Source organism: Pelodiscus sinensis, chromosome 6 (assembly GCF_052426305.1).
Source record: "Pelodiscus sinensis isolate ZL-2025 chromosome 6, ASM5242630v1, whole genome shotgun sequence".
Taxonomy (NCBI): Eukaryota; Metazoa; Chordata; order Testudines; family Trionychidae; genus Pelodiscus; species Pelodiscus sinensis.
The window spans coordinates 62,515,733-62,534,984 of NC_143057.1; the positions used below are offsets into that span (position 1 = coordinate 62,515,733).

The 19,252-nt window shown below is 42.2% G+C and overlaps 1 protein-coding gene across 1 annotated transcript in view; it reads left to right on the forward strand.

The window, feature by feature from the left end:
- NREP (neuronal regeneration related protein) overlaps positions 1 to 18,020 on the forward strand; it is a 40,066-nt gene extending 22,046 nt beyond the window's left edge. Inside the window, 2 exon segments of the mRNA XM_089779299.1 lie at positions 4,472 to 4,546; positions 16,369 to 18,020. Of these exon segments, the coding sequence (XP_089635425.1) occupies positions 4,472 to 4,546; positions 16,369 to 16,494 (201 nt within the window). The 3' untranslated portion in view covers positions 16,495 to 18,020.
- The last annotated feature ends 1,232 nt before the right edge of the window (positions 18,021 to 19,252 follow it).

The window sequence follows — 19,252 nt, forward strand, 5'->3', positions numbered from 1 at the left end:
AGGACTGTGTTATCCCTGTTGGCCACAGTATTGTACTAGAAAATCCTGGCCAGCTGATTATCCACCATGACCCCAAAAGTATATTGCCAACATACTTAGTAGATGTATACATTTAACCATATTAAAATTATTTGCTTCTGTCCAATAAACAGTTCAGATTGCTCTATTATCTATTATGTCTTCTTCATTATAGACCACTCCCTCAATTAATCTGCAGACCATCAGTGATTATTTTATTTCCTTCCAAGTAAGTCATCAGTAAAAGTCATAGCATAGGAGCCAAGAACCAATATCTGAGAAACCTATTAGAAACACACCCACTTAATGATGATTGTGCCTGTTTACAATTACTTTTTGAGACCTATCAGTTAGATTTATGTTATATATAGATTTTATATCATTCTAGGTTTTTATTTTTGAATGAAAATGTTATATGGTACTAAGTCAATGCCTTAATATATTACATCAACACTATTACCTTTATCAACCAATTTGTAATCCCATAAAAAAAGATATGAAGGTTGATTCTATCAAACTGTTTTCCATAAACCTATTTTGATTTACATTAATTATATTACCTTCTTTAAATTGTTATTGGTTGAATCCCATATCAACTGATCTATTACCTTGCCCCAAATCAGTGTTAGAATGACAGGCCTATAACTATCCTGGTTACACCATTTATCATTTTAAATATTGTCATAATGTTAGCTTTCTTCCAGTCTTCTGGAACTTTTCCAATATTATAAGATTTACTGAAAGTCAGCATTAATGGTTCAATGGTCTCATGAGTCAGCTCTTCAAATACTCTTGAATTCAAGTTCTGTGGCTCAACTGATCTAGAAGTGTCTAGTTTTAATAGCTGCTGTTTAACATCCTTCCTAGATACTAGTGAAAGTGGCCAGAGAGAGGGGGGTTGGTGAGTTTAGCGAGCATGGGATGTAGCCTGCTAGTGTAACAATATCATCTTTTTTCCCCAAATATAAAACATATTTCTTAAACACTTCTGCCTTTTCAGGATTATTATTGATTCCTATTTCCATCTAGTAATGGATCGTTACCATTGTTAAGATGCTTTTTGTTCCTAATATATTTAAATACTTTCTTATTGTCCTTAACTCCACTGAGCGTACCTTTATCCTTATCCCCTTGTTTCCCTTATCAGTGTACTGCAGTTACTAGCTTTTGATTCATATTCATTACTCCCCTCTCCTCTAAACTAGGTTCACCTTTTTTCAATATGACCGTTTCCTGCATTACAGCTTTTTGGGGGCATCTAGTAAAGTGTTCTTAAACAATTCTCAATTATCATTCATGTTTTTCTGATTAAAATATTCTCCTATGTGATGTGGCTCAATTGTTTTCAGCTTTGTGAAACTGGCCCTTTTAGAACATTGAAAATGTAAACATGGAAAGTTAAGATCACTTATAATGAAATAGAGACCCATGGAAAAGTCAGTAGAGCATGGGTGTCAACTACAAAGAAGGATAGACTAGAGATGTAGGACATGACCTGACAATGTTTATCATGCAGTAAGACAAAATGAGACTGTAGGATGTATTGTATACAATGTTTCTTACCAAGAGTATTATGACAGTACTATTGCCAGCCTGATTGTGGTGAAGTCTTTAACTGAAGTTTCTGTAATAAAATTATGTAACAAAATTATGTTTCTAGGGGTTATAATATACACAGCTGTCAAGTCATACAGAATAAATATGAAAGGAGATCTCCATCTTTCTTTCACTTGAATAACTGCTTTGAGAATGGTAACAGTATCAAGAAATCTTAGGGCTCTTCCCTTCCTTTTGTTCTGTGACATTACTGGGGACTAACAGTTCCTGCTTCAGTTTTGTCTTCTTAATAATGATTCATCACTGATGGTTTTTTTTGTACTCCTGACTGCATACATTTGGTCATGGGGTTGAAGCACAAAACCCATGTAAAGAGTGAGCTTGTGAGGCAGCAGTCACAAATAGTAAGATACCATATACCTCACCCTCACAGGGATACAGTGACACTCATTCCTTTGCAGATGGCCAGCAAAAAGCCTCAAGTTCTGGAGGGGAGGGAGGGGGTTATCTGTTTAGGGGTGAATCTCACTGTCACACTGACAAAGCATTTTAAGATTCTGCAGTGGAATATGCCATAACAGTGCAGGGCACCATGTGTAATTTGAAACCAATACAGTTTTTGTCAGGTCTCCAAGAAAACCACAAGTTGTCAAAATAATCACTGAGGGGAAATAATCATACTAGCACATGATGCTTACATGGTTCCTTCCATTTGTGAATCTCAAAGCATCAACATGAACATTAACTGATTGCAACACCAGTGTAGTGTACATTAAATTCCCCATTTTAGAAATGCACAGTAATTTGCCCAATGCTCATACAGTAACCCAAAGCTTAGATAAGAACCTGAATCTCACAGCTTAGTCTGACACATAAGTCAGTAAAAAACACATACGTCTGAAATCAAAGTTTTGTCAGAGCAGGAACTACTTTAGGATTGTGACTGAATACTTTCCTCCCTCTCCCACCCGCCACTTTGCAGAAAAGTTCAGAATTTTCTAAAAATTCTTTGATAATTTCATTAAGGTGTATCTAATTCCAAGTTACTGTAATAATCCTAAATATGTGACCTCATAACATAATAGAAATGCAACACTGGTTTTAATATGCATGTAATAATGAATGAATTAAACCAAATTCACACATGACTTGAAGAGTAGTGTAAATTACAGTTTGGGCTGTTTTTTAAAATCAAATTGGTGTAAATGAGTTTAGGTAATAAAATAGAGATCTTTGGAACTATTTGACAGTGTCAAAGGAAGCAGTAGGAGGATGTAACGGGAAAAGTAACAAACAGAGGAGATTAAGATAAAGCAGACTCATTCCCCATCCCTCTTTTATTACATCAGGATTTCTTTATTCTCTAAAATTTTCCTTGTGACTGAATTATAACCAGTTTTTTTCCAGTTATCCCCAGAAGCAGTAAGGCACAATCAGAATTATAGAAGGTGCATTTCCACTATGCAGCCTTAGTCATCAAGAAATCTAATAATCTTCTTTAAATAACCTTTCTGGAATAATTTATGGCTATCATAGGGCCAAAGTCTAGATGTTGATGCACATGTTTGGAAATGAGCAGGAGCCAGGCCTGAGTGTCCTAAAGCCACCACTCTCTCGGATGTCTGCCAGTGACTGTGAAAGGGTATAACATGATGTGAAAGCTGAGGGAAGTACAGTTGGTGTATATATATGGCATACATACACATTGGCATTTATGGGGACTATAGAAATTTTGATACAATTTAAGAGAAACTTACAGCCTTCTGTAGTTTTTCCCCCAGGGTATGGCTAGACTACACAGTTTTTCCCGGTATACCAGAGGAACACATTTGTTCTTCCGTTTTTTGCGGAAGAGAAAACGCGCTCTTTTGGAAGCCCCTGTATTCCTCATTCCATGAGGAATAAGGGGGCTTCTGAAAGAGCATTTTTTTCTGACGTTTGGCCCCATCTAGATGGGCCAAATGTCGGAGAAGCCTCTTCTGACAAAAGAATTGGAAAAAGCTACACAAAATGTGGAGTGCATTTGCATAAATTTTTTCCAAAAAACTGGTGCAGTCTAGATGTACCCCCAGTCACCAACTATTTTACAGAATTGCAGCCAGAATTATTTTCCTTTCATTACCAAAGAGACTTCAAATCTTTAAAAACCTGTATTTTATTTAAATAACTTACTATAGAACCTAACAGTGTCATTCTTGTTAACTTCTATTGAATTTTCCCATAAGATGAGAGCTCAGTTGGAAAAGTCTATAAATCCCGAGAGGTACCTTCAATTAGGATCTGACCCTAATTATTCTTACTTGTATTATAGTATTGTCTATGAACCAGTTGAGAAGGGGCTATAAAGGAAGTATCAAATAGCCAATCGGTACAGAATAGATCTGAATAAAACAAAAAAAGCAGTCTGAAGTTACGAGCAATAGCTGTTGAAACTGTATCATGCTGTTTACACCTGCTAGCATGAAACTTTCTCTGGATCCCAGATCTGCCTGCTCTTTGGAATTTCTTTCTTCCCCAAGCCAACATTGCAAGGGGGAAGAGACAAATGATGCCATAGGCTTTCATTTGCAGGAAATTCACGCACACAGTTGATTTAGCCAAATGCCAATACATCCATATTACTGTTTTGGCCCTATCATACATAGTTTTTAAGGTACTCTAAAGGGTCGATTCTGCTTTCACATCTACTCCAAATTTATACTAACTCCAGTGGTGTTCCTTCGATTTGTAATGCTGTAACTGGGAACAGAATCTGGCTCCATATATCTGAGGCAAGACTTCCAGAAGTTCAGTTTCAGTATTGGACTGGTGAAATCTGTCACAGGAATACCATGCGATGGCATGGTGAACGTCTCTCCAGAATACAGCATAAATGTATACATTTATGTTCCGACAGGTGTACCCAAGGTTAACCATTTGGGTCAGCCAGGAACTCTTCCCAACTAGCCAAGGGGATGGAGGATTTCCGAAGGTAAGGCTCTTTCCATAATTATCCTTTACTAATTTCTCTCATATAAAGATGCACAATTTATTAAGCTTGCAAGCTGTATATAAATAAAAGAATTCTGAAAGTTCATTATGATTAATTTTGAATTATTTAAACTCAACTATGGTGTGATGTGGGATAGAGATAGCATGCAAAAAGCATTCTAATAATTCAGTAATTATAAAAATGCAGGGGGAAGAAGGGTCCAAATACCAGACTGTAGTGCCACTCAGATTTGGCCCAATTGCCCTTCTGTAGCCAGACATGAACCTCCATTTTAACATCCATCTTTGTCTGCTTGAAAGCATGCAGGGCACACAGAGCAGTAAAAACAGCATGATCTTTGAAAACCTTGGAACAGGAGGTTTAGTTATGCTGGCTCAGTGACCATGGACAACTGTAAGCAGAGATAAGAGGGTGGTCAAACTAATTGCTGACCAAGAGGCTGCAGAGGAGTGCCCTTGACTTAACCCATATTGATACGAACACACAGCCGTCTGCAGGGGGAGGAATCTCCCGCCCAGCAAAGAATATCCGGCACTCCTAATTTAGCTATCTTCCTCTCTTACAAGTGTAAATTATTTTGAAACTCCCTTGTAAGAACTGGCGCCACAGAACGGACCAGTACAATTTGGCATCTTAAGATAAGAAAGAGAATACGGGCCCCCAGGGGTATAAAGATGGGTCCAGCAGCACACTTACTCTGAGCGTCAATCTACCACCTATCTGCTGGTCGGGTTTGGTGCTTGACCTCCCGAGGTTCCAGAGGGGACGCCCACCTTGTATTCATCTTTCCGAGGAATTGAGGGACCGACCCTGGCCTGACCCGCTGGAGTCGAGAGGCACAGAAGGGGGTAAAAATTGTACCTGGATGTGGTCCTTTGTTTAAGTATATATATACATAGTGTTAGAGCTCTTTAAAGATTAAGCTGTCACTTGGTACCATTATTTCTATTTTCTATCTTTACTTTCTTTGTAACCATTTTTAAGATCTATATTTGCTAGCAGTTAAGAAATAGAGCAATAGCCATTGTAACCATATGATTTATAAGCTTCCTTAATAAACCTGTAACTGTTTAAGCTGTACCCTGACTCCTTCAGTTGCTGTAACAGAACCAAGCACAATTTAAAAGAACTTCAGCCGGTCATAAGGGACAGGTATAGAAAAAGCTTGGGCGTTAGGATCGTGCCACTCCCAGGTGACAGATCCGTTGGGGCATCTCTCAGTCTTTTCTAGACTGCCCGCTGCGAAGGGATTCTGTATCCTAGCAGCTAAAATCTGAGGTGTAATAAGCTCTTCCTATAAATAAAGGGGCATCTGTTGGCCTGCTGGCTGCCCTCTGCGACGGGACCCCGGTCCTAGCAGTAAAGACACGGACGTTAAACTTTTGGGGCTCCCTTCAGCCTCCTAGGCTGCCCGCTGCGACGAGACCTCGTGTCTTAGCAGTTAAAGACTTGGGGGTCTCACACACACACACACACTCTCTCTCTCTCTCTCTCTCTCTCTGCCCTGACCGTCGGCTGGCACCCTCCATGATAGAAAAGCATCCAGGTCAAATTTGAATGAGTGGTGTTGCAACCTAGTGCATGAGGTTGCAACAACACTCACATTTGGCTCTCTTAGGCTATGTCTACACTATGGGGCTTTATCGGAAAAAGGTATGCCGCAATTTGCGTACCTTTTCCTGATGATTTTTTCTGAACAAGGCTTTTCCGAAATGTGGCCCATCTACACTGGGCCAAATTTTGGGAAAAAACCCTCTTTCGAAAGAGCCCTTTTTCCTCATGGGAGAAGGAAGACAGGGCTTCCAAAAGAGCGCGTCCGCTCTTCCGCAAAAAAAAAAGAGGGGGGGGGGGGCAGAAAAGCAGAGGCATTGCCTGAATGCGGCAGAGTTTTTCCGCAATACCTCCGTTATCTCAGAAAAACCCCATAGTCTAGACATAGCCTCATTGTTTGAGGGGGGTGGGACTCCATGGAAAAAATAACTAAAGTGGGGTATGATTCAAAACAGTTTGAGAAACCCTACCTTAAACTATTGCCAACTCTCATGGCTTTATTGTGAGTCATGATATTAAGTATTTTTCTTAGAGCCTTAATTCTTTGAGTCAGGTATTTACATGAGAATCTCAGCTTTCATATAAAAATTTAAAAATTTTTAGCCTCATGCTTGTTGAGAGTAGCTTGAAAATCAGAAGGCAAATAAAAACCCACAATTTATTAAAGTGTCATATTTTTCAAGCTAGTTTCTAAGTTTTGTAATGCTTGGTATTGGTAATATGGGAATAACAACCTATTAAAAGAAAGAAGTGGTTATAAACTATAATAAAAGAGGACAAAAATTCTTTTTGCATTTGTCAGGATTTTGCATTCATGTCTTACCTGCCTGAAATGAAAGTTGCATAGTTTGACTAAAGAAACATTTGTGTTTGGAAATCAGTAAGTGTGTTAACACAAAGAAAGTGTGGCATACCTGGCAGGATTTAAGTGATTTTACTCTGTCACTGGTGTGGTAAACCCAAAACTAGATAAGAAATTAGAGTAACAAAATGAAACAGTTATTCAAAAAGCAGAGAACATATTTGTTTCATTCCCATATCCTTGTTTGCTAATGACTCAATCTGGCAGCAAAGTTGGCAAGTAAGCAAAGTAGAAAAAATGGAAAACTGTTTAGATTATATTTGTCACTAGCTAGACTAAGAAATCCAGATGGGATTCAGAGTTTTGTTCACAGGAAAATGCACTGTTTCCATGCTTTTTAAAAGTAAGTATAAAATTAATTAGATTTCCTTTCCATGTATGAGATTTGGAAACTGTCCTTATGTATGAGTTTGCATCTTTTAAAATTAAGATACGTGGTAGTGAGCTAGCACAGGGACAGTTGTTACCATAATTAGCACGCAAAATACTGTCAAATGTTCATCAAGAAGGCCAGTAGCAATGCCAGGTTAGGATGGAGTTGGTACATAGAAGGCTAGTTTTTCATAGCTTGGCCACATTTACATTAAATGAATTTACGCAGTGTTGTGGCCAGATCAGCCCCAGAATATTAGAGACACAAAGGTGGGTGAAATAATCTGTGTAAAATGGAAGGCTCGTCTCTCTCACTGACAGAGGTTTGTCCAATAAAAAAGATATTATCTCACCTACCTTGACTCTTCATTAAATGAATTTTGTAGTTTCACATATCTGTAACAGAAAGCTGTTGCAGATCATACAAGCATAGTTAGAGATGTAAGCGAGTAGTCCACTACCTAATACGCTTACGCTTATCAGGTAGTCGTCAACTGCTTGCTTCCTCCCTCCCTGCTGCCTCTGTATCAGAAGCAGCAAGGTGGGGGGAAGCTGGTGCTGGGGGGAGCTGGCTTAAAAACTGGTTCCCCCCCAGCACCATCTCTGTGGTACAGCCTGCCCCTGCTGTGCTGCTGCCTCTATTCCCCCTCCCTCCTCCACCTCCGCTGCTGCCGGAGCAGCCACTGTTCACAGCCAGCCCCAGCTGCCGCGAACAGAGGCTGTTCCAGCAGCAGCCCCTGTTTGCGGTGACCTGGGCTGGCCACGAGCAGAGGCTGCTCTGGCAGCAGCAGCCTCAGTCTGTGGGAGGTCCTAGCTCCCCGGTGGGACCCCCAGTAGACAGGGATGCTGGATGCGGCATGAGCCGGGACCAAGCCAGCTTGGCTCAGTCCCAGTTCACACCAGTCCGAGACTGCTGGGGCTCTGCATTTTAAATGCAGAGCTGTAGCAGTCCCAGCTCACTCTGGTCTGGAACCTACCCGCTTTGTGCCTCTGCAGTTTACATGTAGCAGGAGCTGAGCTGCAGTGTGGGTAGCTCATGGACTGGCGCAAGCTGGAACAGAACCCTTCGACTAGTTGTGTAGTTGATACAAATTGTATCGAATACACAATTAATCCATTACCCACCCCTTAACATCCTATTCATAGTAGTCATACTGCCTTATCTGGTAATTTTTGTTTTGAATATTATTGTGTTAAACCTCCATTTACATTTATACAAATTTGTCCTGCAGCACAAGATTAAAGCTATGACTAGGTCAATGAAAGAACAATCCTTTCATTGCCCCTGGACTTGTGAATAACTGGAGCTCCTGCAATATGGAAACATGTCAACATTTGGCCTAGCTCTGAAAAGGTTTCTAGTATTGCTTAAGGTTTTTGAGATCACCAGAACTATTACATTTAATTACCACCTTCACTCTGTTGAAGCCCTGCTTTTCCTATTGGGTCCATTTGAGTTTGATTTATCTAGAGCTTCAAAAGATATTTTTGTTTGATTGGAAGGATCAATATTTAGAACCATCTCCATGTTTGTTTTGATAAAGTCTTAAAACTTAAGTGACTATTGATGTGTACAGTCTGTCTTCCTGCACAGTATGAGACTCAACAGAAACAGTGTGTGTTTGGAATCTAATTCTTGCATCGGATTTATAAAGTTAGTCAGAGCAAAGTAGTGAAGGACTGAACACTTTTCCCCAGTCATCTTCAATATAAGAGTTTCACGAACTCTTTACTAATTCCAAACAGCCTGAAATAATGGGAGAATAATAATAAAGTGATCAGATTTTTGAACTCAGTTGCAGATAAAAAGATCTTTTCTTTCTCATGGAACAAGAAAGCACACAGGGCCATATTAAGTAGAGATTTATTTCCAGACCCAGAGAGGTCACATGAGATTTTCTATTTTATGATTATATGGCACGATTTCAGGATGGAGATTGTTTTCACAGCTGAAGAGGAACTGCCCAACACAAAGCTTTTGGAAACATGCCCAGATCTTTGGGCTGTGTGTGTGTTTACATGTGTATGTTTCTAGATGTCTTCCCATTTTTTGTGATGATACATAAGTAACAAATTAGTCAGGGCTGGGACAGGTGGTTGGGGTGCAGGCTCTGGCTGAGCAGTGCTTACTCCAGGAGGCTTCTGGAACTGACCAGCATGTCTGGCTCCTAGGCGGCAGGGCTGGAGAACCCCACATGCTGCCCATGCAGCTTCCACTTGCTGAGGTTCCCAAACATCAGGAGCTGGCACTCTGTGTTGCGCTGCCCCTTGGAAATGCCACCCCAGCACCTCACAGGGGCAGCACATTAGAAGCCTGGGATTAGCTGTAGTGCCCCAGCTGTAGTGCCCAGTGATCCCCGGTAGGGAAGTTAAAAGACTAGTAGACTATCCGATAAGCAAATGATTATCGGATAGTCAGTCGACTAGTGGACTAATCTATTCCCCCCTCTCCTCCTGTTTGCTGCCTCTATGAGATAGAGACAGCAAAAGGGGGGGGGGAGGGGTATTTCAAAGTAGCAGCACCGCACAACTGTTTTAAAGGGGCTGCTGTGGAGCCCAGCCGTAGAGCCCAGGGTAAGCTCACCCTGGGTTCTACTGCAACGGGGAGCCCAAGATCAGCTGGGAGTGCCCAGCTGACCCTGGGCTCCATGGTTGCCTCTTTAAAATGCCGCCTCTGGTCAAAGGGGCAGCTACCATGAAGCCTGGGGTCAGCTGGGGATTGCCCAGCTGATCTTGGGCTCCCTGTGGCAGCGGAACCCGGGGTCAGCCAGGGGCTCCCCGCAGCAGTGGAACCCAGGGTGAGCTGGGGATATGCTGCGCAGAGCCCGGGATCTGCTGGGGAGTCCCCAGCTGACCCTGGACCCCACTGCCCTTCTGAAAAATGCAGAGGCAGCATTTCTAAGGGGCAGCGGGTGCACAGCTGATCCCCGGCTCAGCTGTGAGGAGGCTGCTCCTTTGAAATGCTGCCTCTAAGCCTTTCAAAGGGTCAGCTGGGGACCACGTTGCACTGCCCCTTTGAAGCACAGCAGTGACACTTCAAAGGGGCAGTGCAGCATTAATGCCTGCGATTAACGTGTTAAAATATTAATCACAGGCGTTAACGCATGTCAGTTGACAGCCCTAATCTTAAATAGCCTTCCTTTGTAGGCAGAAATTCTTTGGTTTCACAGTCTTCAGTGTGAAAATGACTTGGTCAGACCCTACCAATGGTGGCGGAGAGGGTGTTGCATGACTTCCTAAAACCAACCACTGCTTAAAGGAGAAAAGAGGCTGTTTACAGGTGATCACCCAGATGTTGAGGGAAACACCCTTGATGGCTTCCATTTGCACACTTAAAATAATAAACCATTCCATACTACAGGCAGTCCCCGGGTTACGTACAAGATAGGGACTGTAGGTTTGTTCTTAAGTTGAATCTGTATGTAAGTCGGAACTGGCGTCCAGATTCAGCCGCTGCTGAAACTGACCACCAGTTCTGACTTACATACAGAATCAACTTAAGAACCCCAAGCGTCCCCAAGTCAGCTGCTGCTGAAACTGATCAGCAGCTGATTCCAGGAAGCCCAGGGCAGAGAAACTCAGCGCTGGTCAGTTTCAGCAGCGGCTAAATCAGGACGTCTGGGGCAGAGCAGCTGGGGTGCTGCTGGGTTGCTCCAGTAGCACCGCTCCTCGGCGCTACTGGACCAACCCAGCAGCACCCCATCTGCTCTGCCCCAGGTGTCCTGATTCAGCAGCAGCTGAATCAGGACCAGAGCAGCTGGGGTGCTGCTGGGTTGGACCAGTAGTGCCCAGAGCGGCGCTGCGGGACCAACTGGCAGCACCCCAGCTGCTCTGCCACAGGTGTCCAGAGAAAAGCCTAGTCTGCTGGGGGGGGGGCATACTAGCTGCACCCCCCCCCCCCACTCCAGCAGACCAGGAAGACACGGGCGGCGGACCGAGACGCACCGCAGTCCCGCCGCCTGGGTCCTCCGCAGATTTGCTCCCAGTCTCCCTGGTCTGCTGGAGACCAGCAGACTAGGGAGACGGGGAGCAAAGCCTCTGAGGACGCCGGCAGCGGGACAGCCGCGGGGCGTCTGGGCTGTCCCGCTGCCGGCTTCCCCCGCGGCTTTGCAAAGCCTCGGGGAAGCCGGCGGGGAAGCCGGCGGCGGGGCAGCCTAGGCGCGCCGGGGGGATCAGGCAGCGAGGCAACCTAGGCGCGCCTGGGCTGCCCCGCCGCCGGCTTCCCTGCGGCTTTGCAAAGCCGCGCGTGGGGGGGTGGGGAGGTTCGGGCAGCGGGGCTGCCCCGCTGCCCGAGCCCCTCCGCGGCTTTGCTCTGCGTCTTCCTGGTCTGCAGACCAGGGAGACGCAGAGGAAGCCCCAGAGTACACGGGCGGCAGGACCGCGAGGTCCCGCAGTCCGTGTACTCTGGGGCAGCCCCGTTCGTAACTACGGATCCGACATAAGTCGGATCCGCGTAAGTCGGGGACTGCCTGTACATATCTCTAACTTTACATGCAAAAGTGATACATACACCAAAATTAGATATACAGATCCAGCAGATTGTGACATTAACATTGACAGTTACATGAGGTATTTTGTCCAAAGCAGCTTCGAGTTATGCCTGCATATATGTGGCCATAAGTCAATTTCATAAAGCATGGGAGGGGAACCCTCACAAATGGCATTTCCTGCAGCATGGACCCCTTTGTACTTCCCATAGAACAGAGGACAGGTGTCAGGGCTGTACCTCACTTGAGTGCAGAAGGTGGGGGCCTGCAAGAGACCTTAAAATATGCCTCTATAGGGCTCTGCTTACAATCTCCCCAAGGTTACATATTCCCTGGCCTTGGGAGGTAGCTGCTACCACCAAGTGAAAAACCCCTTTCTTCTTGAACCCAGAAAGAACCACTTGGACTTCTTCCAGAGGGGTACCTCAAGATTTTTTACAACAAGAGAGATTGGAAAAAAGAGAAGAAAAACTGCAGTCTCTGATATCTGAACTCTCAGTCTTAAGCATGCATACACAGATCTCCTATTATCCTCCAGAACACAAGAATTAAATCATCACCTTAAAAAGGCGATTTTATTAACAAAACAAAAAGACAGACCTGATAAAGCATACTTGGTTGTTAGGTGTTTTAAAGCAACTGAAAAAAAGACCTATTTCAAAACAGAGAAATTCCACTTCGGGATACACCTTAAAGTATAGTGTAGGGGGGAGAGGCACATGGATTTAGCACAGAGAAGTGTAACCAAACAACAAAACAAAGAAAATAACCTGATTGTGTCTAAATAGATCGTTCCCTGTCTACACCCGATCCATACTTCAAGGTCAAGTTCATTTCCATGCCCACTATTCTTTGTAGACACGGTAGTTCTGCCTGGTACAAGTCATCTTGTTCCCCCAACTTCTGGCTTAAACTCACACAAAGAAGAACAGCAGGCAGGTAAATCTTCCGATTCAAATCTTAATACCTTCAACCACTGGCTCTCCTTGCTCCCTCCCAACATCCAGTAGCTACCTGAATTTAACCCTTTAGTCACTGAATGCTGGGATCTTCAGAAAAGGCCAGCACTCGTCCTATCCATCACAACAGTATTGTGCCTAAGTAAGAACTTCAAGGACTATAATTATAGGGCTAAATACTGCTATTGGATGTTTTTGTGCAGAGGCTACATGTACCTGAAAGCAGAATTTATCCTGTTGCTAGGTCAGTCTGGACAGACAGCAGATGAATTTGATGCAGCTCGGTATATTTACAGTAAACTTCTGATAATGCAGCACCTTTAGGACCCAGGGGGTGCCAGATTATCAGATATGCCAGACTATCGGAAGGGGGGGGCTATGAGGGGTTTGGGGTGGGGTGGGGTGGGGTGGAGGGGATGGGGGAGTGGCGCTGCTGGACCAACCCGGCAGCACCCCAGCTGCTCTGCCCCAGGCGTCCACAAGTCAGCCGCTGGTCAGTTTCAGCAGCAGCTGACTCAGGGAAGCCCGGGGCAGAGCAGCTCCAATTGTCCGGCTGCCTGGAGCTCTTCCGGGTTACAGGTGGTGCTGGACTATCAGGAGTGCCGGACCATTGGATGCCGGACAACTGGAGTTTTACTATAATATGAAAAACCTGATATAAATTCTGACTTTAAAACCAGAAAAAATCCTCATGTCATTTTTTGATAATCTGATATGTGTATATTTTCAGTTCCTGGAGTTATATCTTAAGTTGGGAGTTTATAATTGTTGAAAAAACTGAATTGAAAGAAGTCAATATATGAGAAAGGGACTCAGATTTCTTAAGTAAACTTTGAAGAAAATAGTATAATCTTTTTCTTCTAAACTGATCAGTGTCCTTCTTGTTATGGCTCTATCATCTGTTCATTTTAGTTCTCTTAAAAAAACCCACTATCTAGCAAAATACAGATTAAAAACCAATAACATTCTGTCCACAAATAAAGATGTAGTGTTACTAATTTTTCTGAGTTTCCATTGCAAGGCCCCATTTGCAATCCATCACTATTCAGCAAAATATTTAATTACATGCTTAACTTTAAGCACATGCGTAAATGTGTCACTGGGGGTCAGGAGAGCAAATTGAAGTTACTCATTTTGGGCCAAACTGCAAAGAATGAAGCAGGCAACCCCAAAGCTGGTGGATATTTCAATACTTATATTTAACAAGCCAGTACAAAACAGTTATACCTTGCTAGTTACCCAGAAGCTAATAACAGTTTCCTTAAAGCAACCCAGCCTTTGGCTTCCACGCAGGTCAAATAAGATGAAGGTCACTGAAGATCTTATTCAACATAAGAAAAGTGTACCCATCCTAAAGGATCAGACACATTACCTTTCAGGTTAATGAATATTTCAGATCATATCCAAATACATGCTTATACACAATTTTTATTAACTAAACTAAAAACTATTAAAAAAAGAGTATTAGTTAAAGAGATTAATATACACATACATATACAGGCATGAGTACAATAGGATTCTGAGATCAGATTCACAGTAGAGATGGTGAACTTTGTGGTTGCAAAGAGTTCTTTTGAGAATCTAGTCCACAGATATAGTCCAATGTCCAACAATTTATTCAGGATGTTCCAGTTTAGGACTGGAATTTCAATCCTTACATTTTAGGTTTCCCTTGCACGAAACCTTAAACAGATCGGATATAAAAAGGGTCAGGTCCCAAGGGTTAAGGAAGCAGACACAATTAGTATTGCTTCTAACTTTTAATGATGTGTGTTTACATTTCAAAGTTCTAGTTCATCTAGCATTGAATGGCCGTACTTACCATTTACATAATTTTTAAACATGTTTCTACAGATTGACTTGGGGTCATTTAACTTGCAGGATTCTTAACACTTTCTGGCTATGTGTCATGCTTGGTATAAGATTTATTGCAATTATATAACAATGATTTTATGGCCACAATTTAATCAGATAATGTCACACAATGCTTTAGTGATTTAGGGCCTAATTATCGGGATGTTTAAATATATGGGATGTGTACTTTTTTTTTCAGTAAAATATTATAGGAAAAGTATTCATTAGTGAATACTAACTGCCTAAATAAATAACCCATTTAAAAAGATAAGAGTCTTAAGCTTGAAAAGCTACATTACACTAACAATCCAGTCGGATTTTCTATGTTCCAAACTATGTGTAACATTAAAATGGAGCCTGGGGTTTAAGAAAATTAGTTGACAAATTCATTAATGTTAATTTTCTGAGCTCCTAGCTTTTGGGTCTCAGCAAGTATCTGTACAATGGTCTCAGGAAGCAATCTACCTGAGATGTATTTGGTGTAAACATCATGCATTAGATTTTCACCATCACTTCAATCTAGTCTGTAAAGGTATTGCTTGTACCCACAGAGCCTACATTTGGGGGAGAGGTGTGAGAAAAAAATAAGTATTTAGCCATCTGGCTTTAATTATGCAAATATTTGTGCACTAAACAACAGCATGGGCAAGATGTGCACATGCAGCTGTAGGCATAGATTGCTCTTGGCTTATGCATAGTTACATGTGTGGACTCATCGTAACATTTCATTATTATACCCACCTGTACAAGTCTGGTTTGTAGTCTCTGGAGTTGGAAATGCAAAAAGACCTCTCCTTACTACAGTAAACTTCCGATAATACAGCACCTTTAGGACCCACGGGGTGCCAAATTATCAGATATGCCAGACTATCGGAAGGGGGGGGGGCTATGAGGGCTCTGGGGTGCGGGGGGTCGGCAGGGAACGGGTGAAGTGTTGGAGAGGGCGGTGCTGCGGGACCAACGTGGCAGCACCCCAGCTGCTCTGCCTCCGGCTTCCCCAAGTCAGACACTGTGAAACTGACCAGCAGCTGACTTGGAGAATCCGGGGGCAGAGCAACTCCAATTGTCCAGCTGGCCAAGGTTCCAGTTGGTGCCGGACTATCAGGAGGGCCGGACCACTGGATGCCGGACAATTGGAGTTTTACTGTATTACTCCCCAACCAAACACGGCCCCAGCGATGGACAGAGAGGAGAGAAAATCTCTGTGAAACCGGGCCACAGAATTATCTGGGTGTGTTTGGGTCAGACTGCACCATTTTGAGGGGTAGCATAGTGTAGTGTCTGCCCTTCCTGGGCATTGTGAAAAGTTGAAGGATTATAGCCCCTAAAGCATAACTCTGTCCCAATCTCCTCCATGGGTTGAATCTGCACTCATTGAATCCAATTCATGTGGCCAGGGACTGAATTCTGTCACCTGGCCTTTAGAGGTCTTTTTTGTTATTTTCTTATGAATCTGCTGGACACACTGGCCCAGCTGAAAATAAAACAAAGACATCAAAATTCAACCAGAAGCTTCAAGGCTTCTGGACTTGTTTAAACAATTCTTTTCCGTCTATGGAACTGATATTTATATTTGAGTAGATTGTGTTTAATATGTAAACCACATTTACAAGGCTATAAAAATACAAGGATATGAGGGAGTTGGGGAGGGAAAGAAATGCATTTAACAGCTGTTGTAGAAACACAGCTAACTTTTTTTCTGTCCTCCCCATGCAGGAAAATCTTACTATCCCAAAGGAAGTTAATCGCAAGAAGAACAATGAGACTGAAGCCGCATTCCTGACTCCAGCAAATGGCTATGGATATCACTTCACTGAAATCAATTACCTCTACTCTTTTTAATCATAATTCCTCCATTTGTATTACATATGGTATATGGGTGTTGATGAGGTCATGGTGTCATATATCGGGAATTGTTTCTGTGTAAATCATCAAGTATAAGAAGAAACTATGGGACTCTGAGCCTTGCTTTAGAGAATTACAGTGGATAAATGTGTATCATACAAACCGTTTTTACATTCTGACTCAAGCTCTCAGAATTTCACACTGTGAATCCATGTTTACCAACATTACAGGTGGGCCTTCAGGCCTGGTTCTGCCACAACGTCTTCCACTACTCAAACTCCACTGCTGACATGCAACCGGTAAACTGCTGCCTCTCCATTTCCACCATTCCTAATTGCTTCTTGCAGAGGCTGAGAGTCCCCCTTTCCCCCATTTAGATGTAACAAGCCTAGTAGTTTATTTTCATCAATTGTCTGTATATCTCTATATTTTATCCATGTACTCTTTTGATGTATAGAAGTAGTATGAAACTCATGGTTTCCTTGTGGTAAGTGATTGAGATGCTGCCACGGGATTTGAGACACTGATGAATGGTGCTATTTTGGACTTTAAACATGCTCCTTGGCAAGGTAGCTCTGATGGAGTTATTTTTTATTTCCATGTTCTGAGAAGGTGTTGGTACTTTGTTTTCCTGAATGTTGTTCTTTAGATGGGACTGACTTGTTTCCTTGTGTCTTCAGTGTGGCTTTCTTATTCAGTGTTGTAGGGTGAGTAACTACTTATAGAGTAAAAGTGAGGGACTGATTCTGGATCAGGGTATGCTCACAAACATGCAACTGTAGTGGGAGCAATCACAAAACTGTAATTTAAGTAAGTCTCCTTTCTGTATCCTGTTCACATAACGTAGAAAATGATGAGCAATAATTTTCTAATAGTCTTTGGAAGTCTCACACTTTGAAGGTGGAGGAGAGAAGGCTTTTTTGGGGAAAAAGGGGAGGGAAAATTTTTAAAATCTTCATCCTGATGTGGTAGGGAAGAAACAGCAATTTTTTTCTTTAAACTTTAAAAGGAGACACTTAAAGGCAAAGAGTATATTTCAGTATCAAAATGTAGATTTCACATTTTTGTTCTTGCTCCCAAAGAATTAAGAAAAAACAAAATTAAAAACCCCCAGTACCATTTACTCATGGAATGTTGTTGTGTTAGACACAGTCTGAAAGCCCACCTTAATTTTTTTATATAACTCTGTCTTTTAGCTCTTCCTTTTACAGGGCAGGCCTTGTTCTGAACTGTTTTACCTTTTGACTGTTAAATACTAAGGCATGCACTATACTGCTTAGGTCCCCCCACCCCCTTTTCTTGTAAGTTTTCTTTTCCAATAGATTAGGTGCATTAATTGTGCTGTATATAGAGCAAGAAACAGTACTCAGCAGTTGTGGCATTTATGTATAGTTGCAGTTGTGTACTGTTGAAAATGCAGGCTTTTGTAACAGTGTGATCTATAATAATGCACTGCAAGTACCCAATGTATTTTAGCTATTTTAGTATGATTTGCTGAATAAATATGCAAGCTCTAAGGGTAACCATGCCATCTCTGTGTTTCCTTACCATAATGGGAGATCTACATTATTGGTTTTTGTACCCGTCTTCTAAGCGACTTTTGTGGCAATAAGATTATTTTATAAGCTTGTTTTATAAATTTCTAAAGGTGTGGCAGTTCTATTAGAAGTGTTGTCTGCTAAACAGTGGCTAGTATTACATAGAACAACAGATGTGAGGCGTTCCCAATATAAGCTTCTTAGCTATGCTACTTAGCTTATTACACTGCACTGACAAATGCATAGACAGAGCAACACAATTTTAAAACCGTTAATGTTAGTTTTCATTCACAGTCCTAAACAAACCTTTAGTTAACCTGAAGTAGAATATGCTATTCTCTGATAGCTCAACTATTCACCATTACTGGAAATGAAACATTCAACCTCCTTTATATTCAACCATAGCATATTACAGAAAAGATGCATCTACAATGCCTTGGATAATGTTGGTGCTGTACTTCTCCTTTAAAAGAACAATTCATGATTGATTGAATGAGATGGGATTCTGGTTGTCATTTTTTAACACAAACTCGAAACTATAAGCACAACTTCACATGTAAAGCAAGCACAATGTCTTTATTTCTCATCAATAGAAGTCATTACAGTGAATGAACAGAGATTGCTGAACGAAACTAGAACACTTTCTAAAGCTTTGACTGGACTTTCTCTGTCCTGGGCTGATTGGCTATTTGCTCCAACCCTCCCCATCTCTCCATCTCAGTATCACTCCTCTTCCCTCTTCTCCAACCTTCCCTGCCCTTTTACCTGTTTCCCTTCAGCTTATGCCTGTCTAACTAACCATGATCCCCCACCACCACTACCCCAACAGCATGGAACTAACATGCCATTTGCTGCCATCACACTGCTCACTCTGCTTGCAAGTTAGACTCCTTTCCAAAGTCCATGTTTGCCTCATCAATTTAGATTACAAGCTTTTGGGACAGGGACTGTCTGTACAGCATCTAGCACAGTGGGGTCCTGGCTTTGATGGGGGTTAATACAAATGCTGTTTTCCTTGGGTTTATAAAAACAGCAAGTCACTTTAGAAAGTCATTAGATCTAATTCTTGATAAAAAGGCTCTTCTCCAGCAGCATTTGGGAGTAGGGGGAATCATTTCAAGTTATGCACACTAAACAAAGTGTATTAGTTTCAGGTGCATTTGGAACTGAATTCAGGAACAGATGAACTAAAAACAACCCAAATGGAGCTACATGTA